Source organism: Rhopilema esculentum, chromosome 19 (assembly GCF_057945365.1).
Source record: "Rhopilema esculentum isolate cy_ngs chromosome 19, ASM5794536v1, whole genome shotgun sequence".
Classification (NCBI taxonomy): Eukaryota; Metazoa; Cnidaria; class Scyphozoa; order Rhizostomeae; family Rhizostomatidae; genus Rhopilema; species Rhopilema esculentum.
In genome coordinates this window covers 7,129,634-7,157,110 of record NC_142833.1, presented here as the reverse complement: position 1 = coordinate 7,157,110, position 27,477 = coordinate 7,129,634, and the positions used below count along the sequence as shown (strand labels likewise).

General features: G+C 34.0%; 2 protein-coding genes across 7 annotated transcripts in view; one reads left to right on the top strand and one right to left on the bottom strand.

Annotated features, from left to right (window-relative positions):
* LOC135687951 (uncharacterized) overlaps positions 1–6,200 on the top strand; it is a 64,013-nt gene extending 57,813 nt beyond the window's left edge. Inside the window, exons 25-27 of one of the 2 annotated variants that reach the window (XM_065204585.2) lie at positions 1,031–1,282; positions 1,728–2,770; positions 3,080–6,200. In XM_065204585.2, coding sequence (XP_065060657.2) covers positions 1,031–1,282; positions 1,728–2,770; positions 3,080–3,973 — 2,189 coding nt within the window. In that variant the 3' untranslated portion in view covers positions 3,974–6,200. The remainder of the gene's footprint in view (positions 1–1,030; positions 1,283–1,727; positions 2,771–3,079) is intronic. The other variant, XM_065204584.2, reaches the window with a different exon arrangement.
* Positions 6,201–9,146: 2,946 nt separating this feature from the next.
* LOC135688056 (adipolin) overlaps positions 9,147–27,477 on the bottom strand; it is a 55,059-nt gene continuing 36,728 nt past the window's right edge. For 4 of the 5 annotated variants that reach the window (XM_065204753.2, XM_065204754.2, XM_065204752.2 and 1 more), the window contains exons 3-9: positions 25,544–25,689; positions 13,971–14,111; positions 13,637–13,748; positions 12,758–12,909; positions 11,858–12,051; positions 10,952–11,030; positions 9,172–10,238 (exon numbers count right to left, since the gene is read on the bottom strand). In XM_065204753.2, the coding sequence (XP_065060825.1) occupies positions 10,140–10,238; positions 10,952–11,030; positions 11,858–12,051; positions 12,758–12,909; positions 13,637–13,748; positions 13,971–14,111; positions 25,544–25,651 (885 nt within the window). In that variant the 5' untranslated portion in view covers positions 25,652–25,689 and the 3' untranslated portion in view covers positions 9,172–10,139. Of the gene's footprint in view, positions 10,239–10,951; positions 11,031–11,857; positions 12,052–12,757; positions 12,910–13,636; positions 13,749–13,970; positions 14,112–19,256; positions 19,635–25,543; positions 25,690–27,477 lie in introns of those variants that run through there. The other variant, XM_065204751.2, reaches the window with a different exon arrangement.

The window sequence follows — 27,477 nt, the reverse complement described above, 5'->3', positions numbered from 1 at the left end:
AAAAATTCTTTGCACACCGCTCAACATAGCTCAACATAACTTAAAAATACAGAAAATCGGTCAACATCTCTGAACATCTTTGAACATCGCTTAACATCTATGAACATCGCTAAACATCTATGAACATTGCTAAACATCTATGAACATTGTTAAACATCTATGAACATTGCTAAACATCTTTGAACATTGCTAAACATCTATGATCATTGCTAAACATCTATGAACTTTGCTAAACATCTATGAACATTGCTAAACATCTATGAACATCGCTAAACATCTATGAACATTGCTAAACATCTATGAACATTGCTAAACATCTATGAACATAGCTAAACATCTATGAACAACGCTAAACATCTATGAACATCACTAAATTACTATGAACATTGCTAAACATCTATGAACATTGCTAAACATCTATGAACATTGCTAAACATCTATGAACATTGCTAAACATCTATGAACATCGCTAAACATCTATGAACATCGCTAAACATCTATGAACATTGCTAAACATCTATGAACTTTGCTAAACATCTATGAACATTGCTAAACATCTATGAACATCGCTAAACATCTATGAACATTGCTAAACATCTATGAACATTGCTAAACATCTATGAACATTGCTAAACATCTATGATCATTGCTAAACATCTATGAACTTTGCTAAACATCTATGAACATTGCTAAACATCTATGAACATCGCTAAACATCTATGAACATTGCTAAACATCTATGAACATTGCTAAACATCTATGAACATAGCTAAACATCTATGAACAACGCTAAACATCTATGAACATCACTAAATTACTATGAACATCGCCAAACATCTATGAACACCGCTAAACATCTTTGAACGTCGCTTAGCATCACCTCAGCATTTAAAAAGTTTCCAAACGTTCTCAACATTCCCACCTGACACAAATGTCGAACGTCGTGAAGTAAAATGTCGCAACGGCTTGAACAAGGCTGAAGTTTCACTAGTTTCAGTTTGAGTGACACCTGTTATCCTTTTATATTTAGATATTGATTGCCAAATTCAAAATCTGAATATCGACAAGGCCTACATCACAACGCTGATGGCACGAGGTGGATTGCTCTGGGTTGGCACTGATATCGGCGTCGTTGTAACTTATCCCTTGCCTCGTCTTGGTGGTGTTCCTCAAGTATCAGGCAAGCCATGCGTCTCGTTTCACGGCCACGAAAACGCTGTTCGCTGTTTGCACGCGTTTAGGGTTGAGAGAGCTTTCAAACCAAGGGCTGCTGCAAAAGGGCGTAAGTGATGCTTATTTGACCTTATATTGTGCATGTAAAGTCTTATCCTTGTTGCAGCAATCTCTTATATTGAAGTATTGCATTATGGTCTTTAAGTCGGCTTATTTTGCTGTTCACTTGTTTGATGAATTTTACTGCTCCTTAAATGGCAACAGATATTCTTCTTCTACTCATTGGGAAACTCGTCAGTTAAACGTTAAGAGAAAATTATCTAAGGTGATAATAAAAAGTTTGAAAATCAGAACCGATTAAACTCATGTTAGTTTTTCAAACGTTGAAGCTGGTATACTAGCCTGCATTTTGAAGAAACAAAACTAAAATTCAAAGTTTATAAAAGTTTTGGTTGTTTTCGAGCCACGCAGGTTTATACTAGCGACTTCTCAATTTTTAGAAATATCTTCATTGAATGTAATAGATTTGACGGCACTGTGTTTTTATGTTACAGAAAGCGATGATGCTATTGCACGTTCTTTGTTCTATTTTGATCCATTTGATGAAGCAGCTACAGGCCTTAACCTGCCTTACCTGGAACATGGAGCTGCAAATCGAACTGAAACGCCGTCCGATGCTGGCAACGAGCCATATTACTTCGCGTTAGAGCAAGAAAATAACCAAACCAAAGGCACTAGACAAAAAACGGCCTATGAACAATGGTTGAGCTCATTTGGAGATAAGGTCAAAAACATTGATCCACAGTTTTCGGCTGATACGCTGGAAATGCAGGATTGTCAAGGAAGTTATAATAGTGACGAGTCAATGGATTCTGATACAGAATTCTCTTTCATCGAAGACAAGCTTAAAGCGGTTCCACCCAGAATGAAGAAAAATGGACCAGGATTTTCAGTTGAGATCAGACAGCCAAATGGATCAAACAAAGCCCCACAAGGGACAGTCAAATTGGTTAATGCTCCAGGTGCCATGCCTTCAATTGCTGAGACCAATTTCGCTGAGATGTTAGGAAATTTTGCAGGTTTCGATTTGCAAGAAGAGACTTCGGAGAAAACAGCTGAAAAATCTTCTGAGAGGTCTCTGAGTAGTTCTGGGTTTGTAATGGTGGAGAAAACTAATTCTGGCTATGAAGAGCCGATTCCAGCAGCTAAAGGGGTTACTGCTCCTTATGCAACTGTGAAGAAGAAAGGGAACGCTAAAGATTCGTCTACAGAAGCCCAGGGAGGTGAAATAAAAGACAGTACCCAGGAAGACAGTATGACAGGTGTTAAAGAACCCCCTGAAGATGTCGTTGAAAAGTATAAAAATGAGCCTCTTCCTGAACTGCCTGCAAAAACTTTGTATGAAAGGTCAAAGGAATGGGACAAAAGCCTTGGTAAAGAATATGAAAACCTCAAGGCAACGGTACCAGATGTCAGCATCAATGATGACAAAGTAAGAACAGATAATAAAGGATGTGCTGATGAAGAAAAGAATGGCAATGAACAAAAAAGGCAAGGCATTGAGGAACAGAATAAGGTTGTTTTTGAATCAGGCGAGGTATGCTGTTCGTTTTTTGCAAATATATCCTTGAGTACAGGATGACTGGTGACGTCATGTTTCAAGAGAATACTGTTGGTTCTAGTAGAGCTATCTACCTAGCTTTAAAGGCTCTTCCGCAACCGGCATGCTTTGCAACTTTATCTTTAAGACCGGCCTAATATCATACTGCATGAAAATAACAAATATTGTCCAAACTCCTCGAGTAAAAGACAAGGTATGCTGGTTGCAGGGGAGCCTTTAAAGTGCTATTCAAACTTGGTTTTTTTATTTCATGATTTTAGTTAAAGTCTGTATTTTCTTTTAAAGGATCAATCTGGTGAAGCTATTCCCATGAAAGAAGAACAGCTGCCTGCGGAATCAGCTCCGATGGCAGTACGAGCAGCTGATATACCCCTCCCTGATCTTCCAGATGAAGAAGAGCCTGAGCTTGATTTCGAACGTCAGGAAGAGGAGGACATTCAGGCGGTCGCAAGAGACGTTAAAAGCCCAATATTTATCAAAATTACAGACGTAAAGACTAATATGAGTATTGAAGGTAGAGTTAATGTTGATGTAGGCTCAGTGCAAAGCAGGGACACGAGGTTAACTTCGTTTTCAGAGATAGAGACAGAAAAAAACAAAGGGCCAACCAAATCAAGAAGCCAAAGTGATGTTTTCCCAAAGGCTGCCTCCGAAGCCAAAGAAGAACCTTGGACTTCCCAAACAGCAAGAAGAAATCAAATGCCCTTTTTGCAAGGCAATTTTAGCACTCCAAGCTCCAAAACACTGCCTACAGCTACCAAGTCTACTGCCAGCCCACAACCTCAAAATCTCAATCTATCTAATGTTAATGACAAAGTGGAACCTGAGTCAGTTTATACACCTTTGCTTGGTCAAGATAGGGAATCGAATCCCAGCTCACTATCCGGTATTGGTGCAACCAGTTTTGAGGCGGAAATGGAACTAAGCGCTTCTCTTGCCAGAGACAAGATCACAAGGCAAAGTCAGCAAGGCAATTATGCGTCACTAATCTCCGTGTCAGGTAATGACACCGAAAGTCGGCGTGAGTTTCTCATGAAACCTATGTACGTTGTAAGCGTTGGTGGAGGATACGTGGATTTACGACGAAAACAAAAGATTGGATCAGGGCTAGAATTCTTCATGAAACTGGCTGCCAGCGAACCAGAGCCAAAGCTTCTAATTTGGAAAGTGATATCTTAACAGTCTTAAAGTTCTAATATATAGGTTTTTGTTGCTATTCATGTATATTCTTATGATTGTAAAATTTTCTCATATAGGCCTCGCGCGAGTTGCTAGGTAAAAGTGAATGGGGCGAATGGGACCCATTCAAGATCTTTGCTAGGGACGTACCAATTATAACCACAACTGCCAGATTTGTTCGCATTAGCCGACACTTTTCACCAGCATTTTTAATCTTCCTTGCAAAATATCTAGCAGAAGTTGCACAAAAAGATGCTGTTAACTTCAATATTAAGAAGTCCTCTTTACGACGCATGTCTACATACGGACTTTAATGGACCCTCTCTTAGCAACATTCCAAATAATAGAAGCCATCTATGTTCTAGGTAAGGTAAATATTGAAATTTTCTGACAAAATTCTGAAGAATTCATATAAAAGATGACTAATTATATATAAATTAAAGAAAAAAAATCAAACTCCTTAAAAACCACCCTCTGCTCACCCGGCCACTGGTCCCCTTGCAAATTGTTCTGCAGTAGAAACCTGGTTTTTTACAAACCTTTAGCCGAACGAAAGAACTTGGTTTTAAGAACCACACGAAAGAATCTGCTTTTTTAAGAACCTCTAGGCCGAAATTTGAGGTCTTGAACAAGAGCCTGAACAAAGGTTAGGTCTGGAAAAGGTCACCTTTAAGGTCTTATTTGAAGTATCAGCTTCAAATGTTGAATTAGGCGTTTATAATTTGGAATTTTAGTCAGAATGCAGACAATCTTAAAAATTGGTCTTAAATATAGCAAATGATTTCGCGCTTATTTCATGGATGCGCATTTGTAATTTTTGATTTGATCACTTTTTGTTCATGTCGATGGTAGGGAAAACAACATGTTTTCCTTTGGGCTATTTTCCAAAAAAGATGCCTTTTATGTTCAACTTGCTCAAACATTTCTCCCCAGATAAGAACCTTTTAAAAACTTTCTAGACTGAAATTTATAATGACATCTCTTAAGTATTAGATTCTATTCAGGCTCGCTATGAAATAAAAGCTTAAGTTCTTTTTGGTGAGGTTCTACTGTATCAGGTTGTAAGCTAAATACAATCAAAGAAATATTTATCCATGGTTATAAATTTAATGTGTTTATATGATGTTTTATGAATGCAACTCTTCAATGTTATTGTTTGAAATTTAAATTTATTGGTTAATCCCTTTTCTTCATGTTCTCATTACAACTTTGATCTTATTAGCTTTGCAATAAACATCTCATTAGATTTTTATAAAATATTTCTTTCGCTGTAAGTAAAATTTTTAAGTAGACTTTTTGATAATGTGGATGATTATTTAAATAGTTTTTAGATGATAAAAAAAACGTTGGTTTATTTGGAGTTTTTCACATTACAGCATTAATCACATTGTATAAATGACTTTTCAAAGAACAATTCTCACCCAAAATGTATGTTTGTCTACTTCACATGCTGTAAAGATGATCTTTGGATTGGTGCAGTATTTAGATTGTTCATTATTTGAAGGATTTTGACGGATATTTAAAGGATGGTTCATGAAATATTTTTAATATTTAAGGATGAATTTGTTCGCTACAGTCACTCTTGTGTGCACTTAAAAAGTTAAACCTTGTAATCAATTCCAAATTCTTTAAATTCTGATAGTACTGTGCCTTGCCTCTTAAGCTATCGAAAATTGATTTTATTATGTTAAAGTGTTTGGCTTTTTATAGCATTTATAAGATTATGGATTTTAAGAATTTATCAAAAGCAATTGAAGTCATTTTTGTTTTTCCATCATGTTCTGAGCATAGCTTCTGGTATCTGTTTCATACGTTTCTCGCTTTGAAACATTTTTGCATAAAGTATGAAATGAAACATTAAACACAAAAGTACCTACCTATTCTTGCTTTGTCATTTCAATTTTCGAAATTCTTGATTTTCAGCAAAGGTTAATCATAGAGTTTTAGATAAATATTTCCTTTTTTCATTTTTTTATTTGATCGTTTTTAACCAACTCTAATTGCCCAGTATTGTTCAACCACGGTGCTGCAGCGGACTAGTGTACCGTGAGATATTGTTTGGTGTGTCGTGAAAAATTCCCCAACCTCACCGTATTGGTTTAGAAATTGAAAAATCGCTTCTTTCTTCAATTCCTGCCAGGATATTAACTTTGTGTTCGTCAAAACAGGTTCCAAGGATTAGCAGTTAGTAAAAAAAATGTTTTTTTCATTACCAAGTACTTTTTCTTTGTGTCTATTTGAATCTTATTCAAACACTTTATGTTGTGAATAAAGTCCACAAATTCTCTTTTTTGATTGCCTTCAATTTTCTGCGTGATTTTTTCAATGAAAGAATTGTACCGTGAATCAAAAGGGTCGAAGAGCTCTGTTATAGCTTCTAATAAATATGATACTGTTTAAATAATGACTAAATGTCTCGATGCACAACTCGTCTCGAGTATATATTTCCCAGCTTGTTCTTTCGGAACTTTATTCTGACGTTTTATACTACGAGAAGTGTCATACTCAGAAGCTTTCTGTATGCTGTGAAATATTTGCTTTTTCAAAGTCATTTTCAAATTTTGTACCGCTAAAAATGTTTTCAAATAACGACTACGTAAATTTATTTTAACTTTAAGATCACTATTTTAACTTTAAGTCTTAACTTTAAGATCAATAATTTTTTTACATAAAATTCAACATAAACAGGCAAATTTATTCCAAAACCTCTTCTATGAAAGGATTAATAATAGTACTACTACTGATTGCCATTGTGAATTGATGTTCAGAAACATTGAGCAATTGCATTCATACTAAAACAAGGACTTTTCAAATTGGATGATCTAAGTATTTTATCCAATTCAATCTAATTTCAACTTTTTAAAAAACCATTCTTTATAAACATGCCTATTTTTTTGTGAATCGCCTCATGGCCTTTATAAATACTAGAGTTGTGGCAAACCAACTTTGGATGCTAAAGTAAACTCTTTTCAGTCAAAAAGGAAACTACATTTTCATCATGACACTTTTCTTACTTTGTCAGTGAATTTCTAGTTTCATAGTACGATTGATTAATCTTTACGTTTTTCAAAGTTTATAACCTGTGCCTTTCAACAATAGTAATTGACAATGATTACGTTGGAAATATTTTCATCTCCTTTGTTCATTTTCAATATGCTTGTTATTAAAATCAATCGTGATATTGGTGCACGCAAAATTACCTTTTTCTTTGATGAATTCATGTAAAACAAAGAAAGACTTATGTATTAATTATCAATAACATGGTTATTAATCTTAAATATCACAATAAAAAAAATACAAAATAAATTTATCATTGTTGAGATGGAGGAAAAACATAACATTATCGAGTTGCCCCACACCCAACATTACAAATATTCCAAAACTTAACGCTATGAATACACTATAAATACACAATACAGAACAACACAGCACAATACAATAGAATACAGTACAAATACAGTACAAATACAGTACAAATACAGTACAATACTGTACAAAATGCAACTTTGTGTTATCATGTTAGTTCAGGACCACAAGATTTGATTTTTAGCAATAAAAATCGTATATTTCGCAATATTACAAAACAGTTTCATTTTCGGAGCCTTTTCCAGCGTGTCACAGATCAAAATGATGTTTAATGTATAAAACCAAATTTTCAGCATTTGCAGAATTTATATATATTTTTACTAAAGACAACAATCGTGGCTTTTTTACACTTTCCCAGTAAAACAGATTGGAAATATTTTGAATTTTTCTCTCTGCATAGCATAAAGTTTGGACTAATATTATGTAGCGCCGCAAAATTTTACCATTTTCTAATCGTATATAATCAGTATATTATATTCATTTTTTAACTTGGTGTTTTGCTAAAACTTTGCCAGTCTACAAATCAACTTTTTTCTGCAAAATCTTTTTCCAAAAAATATCTGAAAAATTAATCATTGGAAACTTGTTTTCAGTGTTAAACTATAACTTTCAATCTGTTTTATCCTAAAATCATTGAACCCCTTTTCAATTATAAGATGCAACCTTTTCAATTTCCCAAATAAGCTTTTTCTACACCTAGTAATAATCAACCAATTTAGTATTTTTGTCTTTGCTTCGGTCAACAAATGCATTAAACATATGGACAATTTAAGTGCAAACAAAAATATGGAGATTGGGAACACAAAACAAAAATATGGAGATTGGGAACACAAAACAAAAATATGGAGATTGGGAACACAAAACCTCATTACAACTAATTAATGCAGCGCTATTTATCGTGATAGTAATTTATGTAGGAACAAATTTGCGCAAATGACAAGAAGGCTTATCTTGAAGGCTTGAAAAGAGAGGAATGAACTTGGGTTTAATTAACGTTTTTTCAGTTCTTACAAGTTAATGTACAGTGCCAATATCGTGCCCAAAAGTTTGTTGGGTTTGTGAGACCTCAAAATAAGATTGACTCTATTTGAAGGCACCATGAAAATAGCAAACATGACTAATAAAAATTAATGTTTTGATACCAAAATATGTAACTGATGGCTTGATTTTCAAATTAAAAAAAAACTTCGATAATCTATATCAAAATATTTCCAAGTCCTTTCTTTGGTGAATCAAGACTATTGGGGAGACTTCTACAATTACTTTTAGAATGGAACCTATAAATTTATCCGGTAAATCACCTCCTTGCAAAAAGTTTTGTACCTTCTGCTGGCTTATTTAAACCTATGTGATGGTTATTTTTAAAGGTGTTCTTCTTATTAGTTTTTTCTCTGTTCTAAAATCAAAGATAGCATTATCTAAAAATTTTAATCCTTTTTTTAGTTTTAGATTATTCATAACCTCATTAATCATAAACGATTGATAATAAAAATATTTTATAAAAAGACAGTACTCCTAACGTTTGGCAGTTCATATGAAAGAAGATTTTTTGATAAGAACTTACATATATTTACTAGAACATCTTCTGGAGAAGCCTTTTAGTAAAATTGTATGTTGATAAAACTGCACGTTTTTCGATGAAATAAATCATTTGTTAAAAGCTTGTGACATTCTGATTACTGTTGTGAGTTTTTAAAATCGATCTTTCAACAGAATAAGTATAGATAAGGTAGTCTTGATTGCTTTTGATATATGTCTTCGATTATTTCTACTGGGCAAAATAATTTTCCTTTTTAATGACGTTTTATTTTGCTCTGATATGCATACAAGAATTGCAAAGAAAGACTAGAAGAAAGAGACGTTTTAAAAGGTTACTTTGTGTGCTTTTTACAATCACTTTCCTAAGTTTCAAATTTACTGTTAAATAAAGGAATACAATTACATTAAACTACTTTTAAAGCATATTTTAATACGAAATAACATTTCTTTGTGTGTCCAAAACAGCATCAGAACTTGACATCACAGTACATGGCAACACTGCACTTGGCGTCACAGAGGTCTCTCTCAGTCAGTGGCCAAACTTTTGGCTTACAAGATAAACAAAATTTCATATCTACAGTAAATAAAATTTTCTTCAAACGCTTTCTATTAAAGGTAATTGAGTCAGTATGGAAAAACTTGGAGAGTTGCTTGCTTGCTTTTTGAGTAGAGCATTTAGGCCCTTTCAATGATCTGCTTAGCAAATTAGTTGTAACAAAAAGTGAACTGACAACAGAACACATAAGAACAATTTAGTAAATAGGTTTGTTTTTTAGAACATTAGTTTCTAACATATCATAAAATTGTCAATAGTAAGAAAAATATGCAATGTTTTGTATGAATGAATACTGCTTATGGTCTTAAAATATATAGACCGGCTAATGTTTATAAAACCGACGAAAGAAAAGCTGCTTTATCGCCTGCTTTATCGGAATGTTTGGAAAGGTTTAAAATTTGAATTTAGAGGTGCGATTATTGAATTTATTCTTTTGGTACGATTATTCAGACAATCATACTGTAATAGCAAAGTAGAATGGACTTATGCTTGAAAAGAAGAAATCTGATTTTTGATTATTATCGATTTCGATATATGTGATCACAAAAAGAGCAATTTCATTGCAATTGTTCTGGGCTTGGTATACGATACTAAAATGCTGACTCAATCCTTTGCTAAGATAGCATCAATTAACGGGAAAATAAAGCGTAGCTTCTGTAACAGAATCTCAAGTAGCCGCTCTGGTGTTGTTTTGCTGTGGCATTCTCACGTTCCAAGTAATATACCACAGAAATCCGAACCATTAAGAATGATGACAGGATAGTTTGACTTGTTCTCGATGTGTACTGATACGTGCTGTCCGGCCTAAAACGATAACAATTAAATTTTGGCTATACAAGCTTAGCATGTATTAGGTTATTCACTATTTAAAAGATTTATCTTGAAAGTGTTGTTTTCAAAATTTCAACAACCACTTTATTTTCCTGATTTTCCTCACCAAATTTCTGAAAAACAAAACAGATCTGAAAAAAACTTTACTATCTTTGTCAAAGCAAATTTTTCTTTCTTTGAATTTATTAGGAAATCGTTGTTTCAATCATTGCTTTAGCGAAATTTAAAGGCCCTATGTCCCGTCAGACAACCGTTCAGAGTTGATTATAGGCTTTACATCGCATTTATGATCGAGAACTAGTCTTACGTTGCTGAATTGGTACGTAACAATAGGCCTATTGTGTAGTCCAACCAATGGGAAGTTTGAATGGCCAGCGAAATGCATTGGGAGATAGTGCCTTTAAGCCAATATCAAATTAAAATCAATTTTCGGCATTTTTTTGAAGAGAAAAAGCAGAGTTGATAAACACTATTACAGCCCTCTTATGTTCAAAACATATTTTGAGTAATGATTTTTAGATTGTTAAATTAATATCAAACGATGGTTCGTCCCTACTGTTGACAAAAATGAGCTAAAAATTAAGCCATTTTCTGGACTCGGACTTTTGATTCTTAACAGCAAGTAGTTCATGATGAATGAAATTCCATTTTTGCTAAATTTCAGTAAAATATCATTGATTTCTTACCATAAGTAGAAGGATGCCTTGAGCATGAACTGAAAATATCCGGCTATTGCTGGACAATCCTGAAGTGCTTGAAAGACTCCTTAAAAAATGAACAATCACTTTAATGCATTAAGAATTAAAGCACGCCAATCATTTTAATTCTCATATGAACTGTTAATGACACCTTTTAAACGTGATTACGTTTCAAGTCATTCTAAACGGCAATGGATATATGATGCTTTCAATCTGATATTTTTAGGTGGAACTCCTAGAAAATGAAATATTTGATCAAAGAGAATTTTATTAGGCGAAAACTAACTCTCAATCACGAAAACCATATTGATCATAAAGGTTTATTTATTATTGAAAGCAATCGACAGATACAAAAGTGGCTTGAGCCATCTGTCAATTAACATTAGCCAATCAGTTAATCAACAATAGCCAATCAGTCAATCAATCAAATCATACCAGTCAATCAGTCAAATCATACCAATCAATCAATCAATCAATCAATCAATCAATCAATCAATCAATCAATCAATCAATGAGTATAAGATGATTTTCTTTGATATAAAACTATCAAATCTTGTTGGTTTATATTCAATTCCATAATAACATATACATTATCTAAATTATGGTAGAATCAGCGATAACTGTTCCCCTAAACGTTTGGCTTGTGAACAACTAGATATTCATACACGGCCCTAAAGAGAGGGAGAGCATGGGGGCAGATTGTCCCAGTCCCCAGCTGAGAGGGGCCCAAAAAGTTATAACAAGTTCCTAACATTGACAACAACAATGAAAATCACAGTTTCAATGATGTCATAACGACCCCATCTTTCTCTCAGCCCCATGCCTATAAAAGCTCTTGGATAGCCCGAGGGCATGATATTGAGAAATTATGTGCATAAATACAAAAAGACTTACGCATTCTCGTCACATTTGCCATTTATGCAAATCATTGCAGTTATAAAGTCTTTTCTCAACAAATTGGTTTCTCTTGTAGATCTTGCAACATGAACAGAAAGTTGAAACTGGTAAACTGCCGTGTGTGGTATTGTGTACCTGCCACTAAGGAGATTCATTCGATTGCCTCGAACAAAGGTCCCGTGTTTCTTTGCCTGGGTGAAAATATAAATTAAAAGACATTTCAGTAAAGAGTGAGGATCTATCAATCTATGTTGCATTTGTATTGTAAGAAGTCAATGGCAAAAAACACATTATGTGAGCAACTGAGCAAGCGAAGGATATTGTTATCCGTCTTAAGGATTAAGTCTTAGGTAAAAAAAACTGAATCTCGATTTCAGCTGTAAACATACAGCCTCCAATCAAACCCAGTTAGATTCACAGTCAAATCTGTAAAATCCAGAAAAAGGCTAAGAATTGCAAAAATTCCTGCAAATCGAGATTTTCAACTTTCTCTTTGACCTTAAGGTTGTACGAATAGGGCTAGAGGAATCTTAAAACCATGTTAAAGACGTAGATTAAATGTCTTATCTCTTTCGAAGTTGATTTGGAAGTTATAAAGCTGTAGCGCTGATGATGGGATTAATAAAGTAAAGAGATTATTAACAAAGGAATCCAAATAAATGGCTCAATAAACCAGTTGATATAGATAGAGTAATAACCAGTGAATACATTAATGGAAAAACCAATAAGGTGTGTTCAAATGGTAAAGGAATGAATCATTGGGTGTCATCATAAATCGACAAGAAATAAATGAATTACCAATCAAAGCTAATAAATCGATAAAGTTAAGATCTAGCATTATGAGGGATTCGAGCTTTAGAGATTCATTCAATTTTTCAAATAATAGTGAAGATTCACCTCGAAATTTCTGAGTTCAAGTGTGGATTTCCTAGGTACCTCTGTCTTCTTATTCAGTTCAATATGAAAACCCGACAACACATCAGGAACACCTGCTGCCAGTAAGCCATACGATTGACCTGCAAATCTTTGAGTTCTTCTGCTTGCACTTTCTAGAAAATAATTAAAGTAAAAACTGGGTAATCAGGTGAATTCTATTGTTTGTTGCTCAATGGTAGAATGAAAGGACTTCTCAGACAGTTCAATTTTTCAATTTTTGCCAATAGATGTACCCAGATTTATATGCTAAGATTTTGGTTTTTCAGTTAAAAATTGCTAACATTTGCTTGAGGGTGCAAAAAACAGGAACACTACTTATAGTGTCTTGAGTGAGGGGCTGAGACACGCAATGTAGAGAAATCCAAAAATGCTTTTCCTAGATTCGTATTGTATGTCTCTATATAACTTTCTCATACTGCTATTAATACTATTTAAGCATGTGATCTAAGTATCAATCAAATACTTCGATTCCATAACACCATACTACTGACAGCTATTTTTCCATTGCATAAACTTCCTTTGCCACATCAACAAGAAATATTTTGGTTGTGGTATGTTTTTTACGTAAATCAATCCGATTTTCTCTTTGCCGACAAGCTGAAGTTTAGGCTACATTCAGTTAAATTCTAAATCATTAAACTTGACAAAATCCTGTCTTGAGCACCTTTTCACAGCTCGAAGATGAAGGCTAACTTTTCAATGTATCTCTAAACCAGGTTTAAAGAATAGGAAAACATGAATTTCTGTACCGAGCGCTCGTTTTCAAGAATGATTGTATGTAAATGGCCGACGCATACATAAAAAACATCTAAAGTACTTCATGTAACTATGGTTAACTACCTTGCACCAGTGTTCTGAACCTTGCCATCATCGATGCTTCTGTGATTTGAGCTCCGGGAGGCCCTGGTGGGCCAGGTGGTCCTGGGGGTCCTGGTATTCCGTCAACTGAGGACTAGAAAGGATAATATTTCATATACTATACATCTTGAAAATTTATTGTATAGCGTCAAATAACAAATACTCTTAAGAAGGTAGTCTCGAAACAGCCCGAGCTTTTGTTTTTTACATAGGTTTTTGTATTGGCTTGACAGATATTTGCACATAGCAGTGACTAAACAGAACAAAAATCTACAATTCATGATCTCAACATTTGAAATTAATGAATTGGACTTACAAATCTTTGGCCTTTTGACTTATGTCTCTTCCGCGGAGGGTTATTGGCTCTGACGCCCTCCTTCTGTTCCTTTTCCTGACTGGCTATAAATGCGAGCCAAGTCTGGTAGGGGTCTACAGTGGTCGAAGGATTTCCAGAGCCCTACAAAGAACATCATTAACAATGAAATATCCAGATTGCCTTGTTTCAGAGGGTTTTCCATATACTGTTTCGAGTTGAGGCGAGCTAGCATAATTGAGTGCATTTTAGGGCCACTTAGGAGCTTCATATTTGCTATAAACAGAAGGCCAGCTAGACATAATAAAATTGTTGGGGAGACAAAAAAGAGAAAGTTTTAAATGAATGTGGCAACCCTCCGTCCTGGAGTGTAGGAGCATGCACTTGGAACGAAGTTATTAATACGCATGCTCTTTGATTCCAGGACGGAGGGTTGCTTCACACATTTGTAGGGTCTCGCGTGTTCATCTTCCAGATACAAATTAGAAACGTAGACCAAGGTGTCTCTTCTACAACACTCTTAGGAGTGCACTCTTCAATTCGTAAGCAAATTCCCTTTAAAGTGCCAAAATTTGAAATCAGATCGATGAAAGATTGATATCTATGTAAACAAAATGTCTAGGCTTAAAAAAGAAAACCAATAGAACTGAAGCATATTAGCAACAAAATTTTAAAAAATCAACAAAATTTAGCATTTGATCCGGAAAAAATTACTTAATTTTAAGGAAGTAAATTAGTTTATGTAATTTTGTCAGTTTGTAGATCAGTGGCCTTTCGTTTGTCGTTCTTTTCTTCGCACATTTTATGGGCAATTTATATTTTATGAGAACGGTTACACTGAAACGGTATAATTTGAGATAAATTTGTCCCACCGAATGCAATGAGTCGGCGCTTCCACCTTTGGTTAGGCTGATTCAAGTCATTTGATGAAAAATGGAAAATGTTTTAGCAGATTTTAATTAATAAAAAAAGTCTTTCTATGAATGCTTTCGGAAATTTTAACTTGAATCAAAGTTACTGACGTTCATATTTTGATTATGGACACCAAAATGCAAAGTTGCATTTCTAATAAACATAAATGAAAGGCTCCAGATCATGCATTCAATAAAATGTCACAAACTGTAGAATAAATCAATAGTTTCTCTGGCCCATATGATTTAAAGAGGTAAAATTCGTTCGTGGATGTATCAACATTTGGTAAAATTCATATAAGATAAATATGTGGCTAAGATTAATCGTTTGGTCAGATATCAAGTAATTAATCTTGATATTGTTGAAATCATCAGTCACCTTGTTCTGAAGGGATGATATCACAAGGAATAAAATCATAACCTCTTGTAACCTTTTTACACAAGTTTAAGTGCCTCACAAGGCTTGAATTGGGTGCTAAATAAAACATAAGAGGGTATCATTGGGCACTCATACCACAAAACCAAACTGAGAAACGGCATCTTACTGAACATCTAACACATTCTATATTTGGCAATTCTCACTTTCAATTCGTTTTTGTTGTGGCAATAAATGCTTCAGGGATAGGAACAGCATTGACGTAACGTAAAGCTTGTGGCAGGAGGACCTTGGAGAATTTAATTGATGATAGCTGCATTCAACAGGAGTTACGTTTGGCGGTCAGAGATAAAAAATTTCAGTCAAACATATCAAAAATATTGATGATAAAACCTGAACCTTTTTATATTTGCCAGACAGCTAGTTATTAAAATCTTTATTATATGCTTATTTTAGAAGATGGCAGTTTGCCCATTAAATAGTGTCATCTAAAACATATCGAGACATAAAGAGTTGACCATTAATACACTAGAAAATAGACCCTGGATGTGCGCCCTCTTCGCGATTACTCGGATTTGGCCTAAATTTGAGTGCGGTTAACTGTATCGCTTCAATTACGAAAATTGCCAAAATTCACGATCAACGAATGTCAGAAAAATCGCACTTTGACAGATCTCAGAGCATAATGGACCTTTGTGTAGCATAGATAAAAAATAATTTGTTTAAAATGTTTCGAGTGTATTCAGAAAAGTTAAAAAAATGGTGACTCTGCAAATTACCATATATTTCACACCTTGAATATTAGTGATTTTATGTGTTATATGAAACCAATTTTTTGTGATACTTGCTTTTGATGAGGAGTAATTTTACTAAATGTTGACCTCTTAATGAATGATACAGTACAAGTTCCTGACTTTTTTGTTAGAGTTCTCAAGAAAAGCTTGATAAGATACTTTAACCCAACCCAGGTGTGTCACCATCTTTCATGATATCAAATTTTGCTTGAAATTTCTACAGCAAATACACGCACTAATCAAAATTTAAGACTTTGAAACAATCCTCGAGAAAGTTCCATGTCATGTTTCAATTTCAGGATTGTATTGTAAGATAATCGTAAGGTTGGTAGCTTATCCAAGTAGGCTGTACAAAAACGTGGTTTCAAACGGCCTTATTACGAAAACGAATATTGACATCTCTATTAGTTCGGATGTAAATTCAATATTAAAATCGGGAACAAATAGAAACCAGATCTAAATGGAATGAAGATCCTAGTTGAGCCAATTATCGTAAGCCTTCCGAAGTTAGACTATTCACTGACACATGTCAATTAATCAAAGGAGGTTGGCAGATGAAACTTTATAAGGAAGGCAAGAATTTCTACAAAGTATAAAAAAGAATTCTAAATGAAATTCCATTTGAATTTTAATTCAATTCAGTTCAATGTGGGTAAAGGAGTGATAATAGATTTGACAGATAACCTGGCATTCAACTCAACCGGATAATGTCTCATAAAAAGAGACCGTTATTCAGAGTGTATTAATGGTGACACATCGTTGGTTTATTTAATGAGACAAGACACAAGCAGTATAAGGAAATTCGATATCCAGCTTTTCTCTGGGATAATTAGTTTTTTTAATAGTTTTAGAAATAAAGCTGACTCTTGTTATAGTCTTATGATATTTTAGGTGAATAAGTGTTGATGTAGCTTTGAACAAAGCATAATTGAACAGTTTTGTATAATTAGGCTTCAGTTTTTGGTTAGTATAGCCCTATCAGTGTAATCAGTGCAACTGGAAATGACACAAAATGATAACAAGTCAATGCGGCTCTAATATAATGTATTTTTATAATCATGATTAGAAACGAATACTGTGACGGTATTGAGCAAAATGAACTTACAGAAGCGTGACTTTTCAGTATGCAATGAATACTGATGTATCAAACGCACAATGCTAGCAACATACTTGAACCATTTTGAAAAAAACTGCAAATTTATGAAAAAGAACATAACAGTCGGTGATTTTGCAGTTACCAACACAATCAAAACCAATAGGATCAACCAGTTATATCAAACAATATCCCACAATTCAAAGAGCGCAAGAGACTAAATGATTAAATGATTATAGAATATAATCTTCAATGATGCGTCATGTGGAGGAATAAGAGAAAACATAAAAGATTTGAGGAAAAATCTTTCACAATGATGTTTGAGGCATTTTCGATGCATCATCTTCTGATCAGAATGCGCAGGTCACAAAAACCACTTTGCTTTTCAATGAATTATGCAAATTATTATCATTGTTATACTGCTATTAGTTATTGATGCTAATTAGATAAAGTACAAAGCAGGAAGTTGAAAGATTACTGTGATGGATCAGTGGTTAATGAAAGATTCGGCATCAGTTTTCAAGCATTGTTCTGTGTTAATGAACCAGAAAACTAAACTGCTTCAAAAGATTATTAGATACTTGCTCATTTCAGTAAAAGGATTTGAGAAGATCTTTCTTTTCTTCGCTAAAGAAGAGTAACTAATACGTTATAAGAACCATTCACTACTTTTTCGTTTCCATTTTGCTTCACCATCCCCAAAGCAAATTTCACAACAGATAAACAAATCAAATCAATTTCCCTACTCGTTTCAAACACTCACTGAAGTGTATTCTCTTATCTATACTTTTAGTTCTTCTTATGTAGCTAAATGATAAGTGGTGCACCTATGCACGCCAATTGTTTGCCATTCTGTTCTTTCTTTATGCAATTGGTACAGACACGAAAGTTTGGCAGTCACTCGAAGTATGATAACGAAAGAACGAATTATTTTTGGTGATGCCCTCGAATGCAGACTAGCTTGAAATTAATTACATTTGGTAAATGCAAATTTTTGCCACATACTTTCTTAAAAGCTAGACAGCAATTATTCTATTGAGACCTTTCATGTACAGAAATTTTAAGTTTTATAATAAAGATATCAAAAAAATTAATTTATCTTCTCGAAAATTGCTTCTTGAGAAAACTTTAGAAATTATTCTCTCTATAAAGTCGTATTCATTGTTTAAGACAAAAAAAGCTACAATGCAACTCGTTGTTTTAAAATTTAACATTTTCTCAACATTTATTCACATCATCTGTGTTCTTAGCTATATATCTTTAGACAACTATTCTTTCGAGTGACATTACTGACAACTCTTTAAATGACATTGACTCAAAACAGTTTCCCTTTAGGTATAAATTTAAGTTTAAATACTATTTAACATTGGAATTCACTTCTTTATGTTATCTTCTCACCTCAAAAGGCATAAGATTGATTAAGTTTTGCAAGCAAATCAGCACTTTTTTGATATATGCAAAACAGTTTTCAAGTTTTCAGGCATAACTTATATGAAAAGGAAGTTTGAGGTATAGGAATTAAGCTCATTTTGTATAACGAATTCTAAGTTACACGTATATATTGTATTTCTGACCGATATCGTTAGCGGATTTGTTCCTGTTGCCAAGTGTAGCAATAAAAGACTAGATTGATACAAGTGGTCTTTTCGTTTTGTGCCAGGACAATCGTAGAAAAAAACAAAAGGGAAAGACAATGTAGATTCTTTCGAAACATACTTTTGGCTTAATTGCAAGGGACAATATGCTAATGAAAGTAAAACCTAAGATTTTTTGTTCTCGTTGAAGAAAAGAGAGAGATTAATTTCGTTCAGTAAATAAAGCCTTTCCAAGCTAATTAGCAAATATCATTAGCTTTTATTTAAAGCAATGAAGAAAAGCAAAGTTCCATAAAACCAAATGAAATCCTTGCTAGGATAGACAAGATGCTAGTTTGCATATGCTAAGTACTGTCTGAAAATCGAAACACTTGCTGCTAAACACAAGTTTATTTTAGTTACAGAAAATCCACAAAAACACACGAAATCATCACAACTAACTATAATCCGGTCAGGAAGATATAAGTCCACACAAAATCCGAAAATACTAAAACTAAGCTTACGATAAATTGCCACTTACTCTGGACATTTTGTCTCGAGAGCTTTTGCTTGTCGGCCCAACTGGCGAATTTGATAGTTTATCTTGCTTTTTTTGCACAGCACCCATCTGCTGCAAGCCAAATGTTACGACTACAAAAAGAAGCCAATTCGTCGGCAAACACATCTTTAAAGAGTTTGTTAATTGTCCCGCAGATGAATGTAGAGTGGTGTGTTTGGCTTGCGCTCTCAACTATGTGCTAATTCTGGATGATTATGCGGTAGAAAGCGCTAAGCTCGCCCGTAACATGATCGTCTATGCACATGCGCAATGTGGGAAAGCACCATCACGAGCCTGCTACGCGATTGTCAAAAACCCACCCCTTAAATTTCAATCAGCAATTTTTATCCGAAATTTTTATCAGTAACTTTGAATCATAATGTTTGATGTGTAGATTTGATCAGTATTTTTGATTTGTAATTTTGATCGGCATTTTTCATCATAACTTTGACAAGAAATTTCGATCATTAATTTTGATCCCTACTTTTGATCAGTGATTTTGGTCAGTGATTCTTATCAGTATTTTTTCAATCTCCTTGATCAGTATTTTTGATCTGTAACTTTGAAAAGAAATTTCAATCACTAATTTTGATCCGTACTTTTGATCAGTGATTTTGATCAGTGATTTTTATCAGTATTTTTGATCTGTAACTTTGAAAAGAAATTTCAATCACTAATTTTGATCCATACTTTTGATCAGTGACTCTGACCAGTAGTTACGTTAGTCAAAAATTTGATCAATGATTTTGACATTTAAACTCAAATTTTGATATTCAAGGACAAAATTGCCTTTTCAAAGTTCTAGAGGGAACTTGTTTAGGTCGGATCGCTAGTTCAGCTTGAAATGACCTTATAAGAAGGGTGCTTTGGATAAAACTACAGGCTCTTTAAATGTTTCTCAAAAAATAACAGCAAGTTTTTAAACTTTTTCCTGTCATTAGGGAAAGAGAAAATATATATGAGGTTCTTCACAGAAGGTTTTTGATAAAGTGTGTTTGTATCAATCATTAATCCTCATTCGAAAGTATATGCTGCCAATCAAATAAAGCTTATTCCATAATTCTTTACTTTGGTTGTCAAGCATTATTCTGTTTCCTTTAGGAGAAGTTAAAGGTTTAGTAAAGAGCCGGAGATTTTAAGGTTAAATAGAATATCTAAAAGATATTGAACTTGATATAGAAATCGCCTCTCATCCTTCCTACGCTTGAATGCATATGTATGTATATCAAATGTTTTTTATTAAATCCAGTAGATAATAAACCCTTTACTTTTTCTTTGAATATTCATCATATAATCCCATAAATTCTTATCTGTCATGGTAAAATTGGATCTTGAATATGCTCTTAAAACAGATACTAACAGTAGCAATGCAAAAAAACTCTTTCAGAATCTATTAATCTAAAAAACTCTTTCAGCATTTATTAATCTTCCTTATCTAATAGATTTCTCTATGTACTGATTGTCATTTCCTGTTTTAGCTCTGTACCTCTCTTACCAAAATTCAATTCATTCTAACTCCAATAAGATCAATATTCTTAGTTTTAACTTGCTTTTCGGCCTCAGTTGTTTTGAACAATTCACAGTAAACAACTGACAAAAGCAGAATTTTCAAATTGAGCAGCAAACCAAAAGGCTTATTGATTGAGCTTAAGGCAATTTGGATGCTTAAAATTAATCTCAATATAAATTATAATGTACGTAAAATGTATTTAAATTATACTCTCGAACTGAATCAAGGAATTGAGAGGCCAAAATTATGAATTCCGTTATATGCAAATACTATGAGTTAAATTTAAGGGCTCCGACGCATGTGGGAGATAGGTTCGTAGTTGAAATAAAAAACTCCATGTAGCTCCTTTGATTTGCTTAAAAGTGCGGAGACCACGGACTCCAATCGTCCCCTATATCCGTCGTTGTCAGAGACTTTGAAAATCAACGCACAAACAGTATCGCATTTTTGAAAATCATTAGTTATCGAGGCAATGGTGCTATTCTTTTGCTTTCTTGAGCAATTCTTTAATTTTGTAATACAAAAGATATTTATCAGCTTCCTTACCAGCAGTACAAAAAAAATTTGCAAGAAAATTATTTTCAATACAAGAAATAAGGAGAGAAATGTAGCTTGTTAAAAGATAGTTCTTGCAGGACAGAATAAGACCGAGATTCATTGAATGCTTTACTAAATAGACGTCATGCATTTATGCCTGACTTGATCGGTTGCATAAACAGTCCAGCTTATGAGTACAATCTTTACTGTCACATTCGTGGTTAAAACTGTTTGTACCGGCTAAAGAGCAAGGGGGCTTAGAGGGCCTAACTCCCTTTGTTGATCCCCAAATGCAACCCTATTTAATTCCTTCCATTGTTAATTGAGAATTTTTTTGATAGGGATGATTCGAAAGGGATGTAGCTCGGTCCAAACCAATCAACAAAATAAAAGCTTTGCTGAAACCAATCAAATGACAAGCATTTTAGTTTCGCAGCAGTTTTGAAGATCGAGCATTTATTTGCCATCTATATAGAATGACCACCTGTGCCTTTAAGTGCAAACGTCTTACACACCGATTCCCTTTACTGTTTCATACAGGACAATTATCTATAGTTTCATTATCCATAGATTTTCAAGCATGTTCAGATACATCTTAGATAAGAAAACCCATGAAACGTTAGTACAATATGTGCAATATCACGGATTTTATATTTTGTTAAAAACCAGTATAACTGGTATGATGTATGCCTGGGTCGACTTTATACTGTAAAATTGCTATGATAGGCTGAAAATACCTCAAAAACGAGGTATGGAGGTATGGTCGAAACATGTAAATTTTCAAAGGAAATTTTGTGCACGTGATAAAACAGTGTTGCTAAGAAAAGATCCTCGATATCAAGTAGCTTTACAATAAGATAAAGAAATGCGCCATTTCATCTCTAAAGCTAATTCCAACTTCTTTAAAATTATATATGTCGTTATAAAGAATTGCGTACAAATAAATTGTTCCTGGATTTGTAGTGAAGGTGGGAAAATAGATGGAGTTTACGCAGAGATTGATACGCATGAATGGTTAAATGGTAAACCAATGTTATCAAAATACTGTAATGAAAAGGTTGATATTTAAATTCTGAACTTATTATCTTAGGATAAAGCAAACATAGTAATTAAATTACAAACAAATTCGTTATGGTGGTTAATGTCGTATAAGTCATTTCTATTCTTAAATTACAAGACACGAATTTGGTCACATTCAGATATAAGCAATTAGTTCAGAGAATAGCTTAATAAGGTTCTTCTTACAGACAATTCTCGCTGTGAGTGGAAACAAGCTTTGTGGAGGTTGTCGATGGCGAAGTTTAAGCATAAAATACAATAGCAATTTGCTTTCTGTTCTTAAGTCTCTTAAGATCGAGAGATTTGACGACACTAAATATCTCTTTTTGAAGTTACTGATCATCAAAGCGTGTAATTGATCTGCTAAGCGTGTTGCCAAGGAGGCTCTTTCGAATAATAATTAATTTTATGCGGTAAGTTATCTACAGTGTTTTATACAATCTTCATCAAGCGAAGATTTGCTTAGAAAAATTTGCCCGTAAATTAAGGTAATTGACAAGGCTTAGCTTTACTGACGTCATGATAGTTTAAGATGTGCGCATGTTGAGAAGTGAGTTTTGTAGTCGTCGTGTCTAAATATTCCAGGCTCCAAAATATTCGTTTCTAATGTCATGCTTAAACGTGCTATCTAGGAAATCTGGTTGGTTCTTCACCAGAAAGATGGTAGAGTGAAGAACTTATTGATTTTGGATTTTTCAAAAAGGCTTTACTGTAAAGGACGCTAGGTATATTCAACGTATAGAGTGGTATATTCAACGTATGCAGTTTGCGAAACGCTTTTGTTGCAAATACTATTTTCCAATGCCTTAAACACTGCATTTCTTCCTAAACTACAATCCTTACAAATATTTTATGTTATCCTGTGGTAAGAAATATATTTTATTATCAAGGACTTAAGTAGCATAAGTAAAATACTTTTATTTTGTAAAACATGATTTTGTTACATTTATTTATCAGGGCTATAATCCCCCCCCCCCCCAAACAAAAAGTTGTTTCTCAGTCTTTGTATGCTATCGTGTGATCGTCCTTCCTCCTGACAATACCCTTATACCTAGCACTCTCCTAAAACCCTCATCAAAAGGACAAGGGGAAAGGGCGAGGTTTGGGCGTGGCACTTAAGTTTCTTCCACGCGGTCGCTGACTGTATGACCGCGATGTTTTTTGGGCTCTTGGCCTGTCTAACATGAAGTATCTATAACAGTTTCAATTTCTTTTATTTTGTTACTTGTTTAACCTCTTTATTAGCACTCTGCCCTTCCCTTGTCCCAAAGCTCTTCTGGCATCTTTGAAACCAGGCCCTTTTAGCTCCTAGAACCAGGCGCGGTTACTGTTGACTACCAAAGAATGGTTTTTACCGAAAAGAAGCAAAATTTTCCGAATGACCACACCCTCTACACCCCTTGGTATATCCGTCCTAGCTTAGAACGCGAATGTAGGTTGCATCTTATGGACAGTTTACGGTGCAAGTATTACGAGTGAGAGAAAAAAAGACGTACGTAGAGATCAGAATTATGTGCAGATCCAGGAAATGAGAGAAAACTACATGCCCAGCAGGGAGTTGGCCTGGTTGACATCTAGATTGACGAGCTATTACTTTAGGATTCCAAGAAAAGTTTTGATTAATGACCTTTGTAATTCCAAACAGTAAGAAAAACCACATCTTACATTGACCTAAAAAACCACGCAGTAGTCCTAATCAAAACACAGTTAGGAATAAAGAATTATCTTTCAGGAATTTTCGTATTATCTTATTGCTGTAGGGAGCTGAAGAATTGGCTGATACAATAAGCTTTCATAGATTTTGCTATGACGTTTAAAAACAAGCCTTGGCTTATCTTGCCTCCAAATGCTTTATTTCGGTGAAGCATAGATCTTTAAAGCACGATGGATCAACAAAAGCCATGATTTATAACACTGGATTTGATAAATTCAACTTGCTTTGAGTGACATTGAAATTGGAATCAATAATTTGTATTGAATGTCATCAAGCATGCTAGTTTTTATCAAAAGTTGACTTGACATTACGTTTATGGACATCTAGGCTCTGACTACTTGCTTAAAGGTAAAATAATTTGCAAATGGACCTCCTCTTCTAGGATGATCCTTCACAAAAGGCGTTCTCAAATGCAACCCTATCCCTTTAATTCCACGATGTTTGATAATCTTGATAATTTCATGACATATCACTTTAATTTCATGTGTTCTGGACACTACTGCTATAAACGTACCGCTAACAAAGACTAATTTGAAATCAGTACGAGGTACTTTCATGTCACTAGCCTCAGGTCTACCAAAAGCAAAGAAGATTGAAGATTGAAAATTATCAAGAAAGAGACCAAGAAAGAGAAAGAACTATAAGTGAAAGAAGTTTGAGCAAACAATAATCAAAGAATCATTAACAAATCAATTAAATAGGTGATTGAGAAGTTCCTCTACAATACGTTTTTAGATAGTTCAGAACCTCTAGTTCAAAATTTAGAAGAGTGAAAGCTTGGTAGAGCGGTGCACAAATATCTGTCCCAGCCAGTAAAACAGTAAAATTGAAGTGCTGATTTCCATATTCCAATCAAAATGTTTTTAGAATACGTGAATACGCAATTATGTTATACATGCTGTGAACTTTTTATTGATGACCTAATAATTGAACTTTTGTGCTAATGAAACGGTTACTATACTTTAGATACATTTCTTGGCACAAGCAGGCAATCTTTTATCATTTAACAGTGCCAGTTTCTGGTCCTTCAAATATTTTTTGTAATTAAAGAACGTAAAACTTTGATTTTGATTATAATTAAAAGTCCAGGTACCAATTAAATTAAATATTCATAATTTCATGTTTCAAAGTAAACACTTTTTCAAAGACATAATTTCCCAACTTTAAAGTTAAATTTCAATTTTCAGTAAAATGGCAGATCAGATTGACGATGTCCCTACAGAGAAGAAAACACAAGGCTTGAATGTTAGCCGAACAATTATTTACACATCGGATAGACTCGGTTTTAAATATCAAACCTATACTTGAAAACTGTACTTGAAATTAATTGGATCAAAATACCATATCAGTAGGATTATACCATTATAGGACCTTTACTTAAATTATAAATTTTTACAGTTGATTTTGTTTTGATAAAACGGTTTATTGAACAAATAAATGATCATTTACCTTGTCATTTCTTCCTCTCTTTCGCTTCTTTTTTCTTCGTCCACATTCTGTCAGAGTAAGCAGTACGTTTAATGCAACGAGCATCAGCAAAAGCGATTTAAGATCCATGATTTCTTGTCTTCTTTTTCACTGAACGTAGCGTTGGTCTTGATAAGAAGAGAAATGAAAGGTCAAATGACTTAATCTTTCAATAATACACTTTTATTCTTGTTTACTACAACAAAATAATTAATTAAGAGAAGTCTCTAGGTTTCCGAAGCTTTCAGTCTTTGTTTTAAAGATTTTCTCAAGCTGGAGAATTGGCTTAGCCGAGTAACAAAAACAAACTCACGTCAAAAATGTTGTCAACTTGCATTTGTAAATGACCTTTTGTTAAAATTAACCTTCTTGTTATGGATTTGTTCGGGAAATGATCTAAAGCCTACTTGCTTTAGACGACAAACATTAACTAAGGCAATTGGGCCACATTTCCCAAAACAAAACTGTCGCTTTTCTATTGTGCACCATATTTGAAGAGCGTGCATAATACTGGGAAAATTTGATAAATACTGGGGTGTAAGAAATGTTTTCGTAGGATCTTTTTGATCGGTCAGTCTATTCGGGACGAATTAATGCTACACTTATCGTACTGTATTTAGGGAAAATCGTCCTTGTAGTTAAGCTTTAGGCCTTTCAGCGATTTTGACTTATTATAATGGGCTCATACCAGGCTAGTAAGAATTCATTATAGATGAAAATATGATATCAAAACTATCGTCAAAGTTTGTCAATATTTTAGTTTTGGTAATTTCGAGTGTTGTATAAATTTGATAAAGAACACAGATAAAACAATTTTTAAAGGAAGGAAATGAAACAAGAAAGCCTGATTGTATGTAGCTTTGCCTAACACCAGAACTATCAACTAAATTTTCATAAAGGCCAGCAGCTTTTTTAGAAAATGAAAGAATGAAAGCAGCAACTCAGGGCAAAAATGGGTACGAAAGATGACAAAAAGGGACAAAAAGGGTACAAATGGTGACAAAAAGGGGACAAAAAGAGGACAAAAAGGGGACAAAAGGGGGCAAAGAGGGAACAAAAAAGAATCCTAACTTATTTACAAGTGCCAAGGGTCTTAGAAGCCCCGATGCTCTAGCTTTCCTTAGTGCCAATTGGCATCAACGTAAATGCTGGAAATGCTGCGGAGATTATAAAGTACGAAAAGGTCAAGCGGTTGGACTTACGTATTTTTCAAAAACATCAAAATAAAGTTTTAAAAATATTTTCAAAAAAAGTAAAATATTTATAAGGCGAGTTGTTAAATCTTAATAAATTTCGACAACTCTTTTGCAGTTCTGCTCTACAGACAAAATAACGTGCACAATCGGTCTACATTAATTCAATTTCGAAGCCAAATTAGGCTTGCTTGTGATCCCAACAAATTGATTACTTATCGAGCTGTTTTCACAAACACGCAAAAATATGTAAACGAAGCAGTGATCTTATTAATGGAGCTGATTCAAGCATGCGACCAAATTTTCAGATATGTTTGTCATTTTTAATCATTTCAGCGCTTTGGTTTATTGATAGACCATCGTTCTAGTACATGGATCTGACAAGGGAAGTACGTTTTATGCATGCATTTTTTTTAAAAAGAAACACGAAATTAATATTGTCTCGAAAGCAGCACTAAGGAAAAAGCTTTACTTCTACTTTCAAATTTGTAATAGTACGCAAAAGCTCCCTTGACATTACACGAATTAAACAAACTCTAAAGACCGACTATGTGCATTGCGTAGTAAATAAGAGTGAAAATTCTCCAATCAAAAAGCCGTATCTCTTTTGCCAGTGAGAAATCAAAATGAGGTTTCATTAACGTAGCCATGTCTGTCTATCTTCAAAATGGATTTGGAAGAGAGTGTTTTTGGCGAGTTGTTAGATTATATATTTTGGCCCAC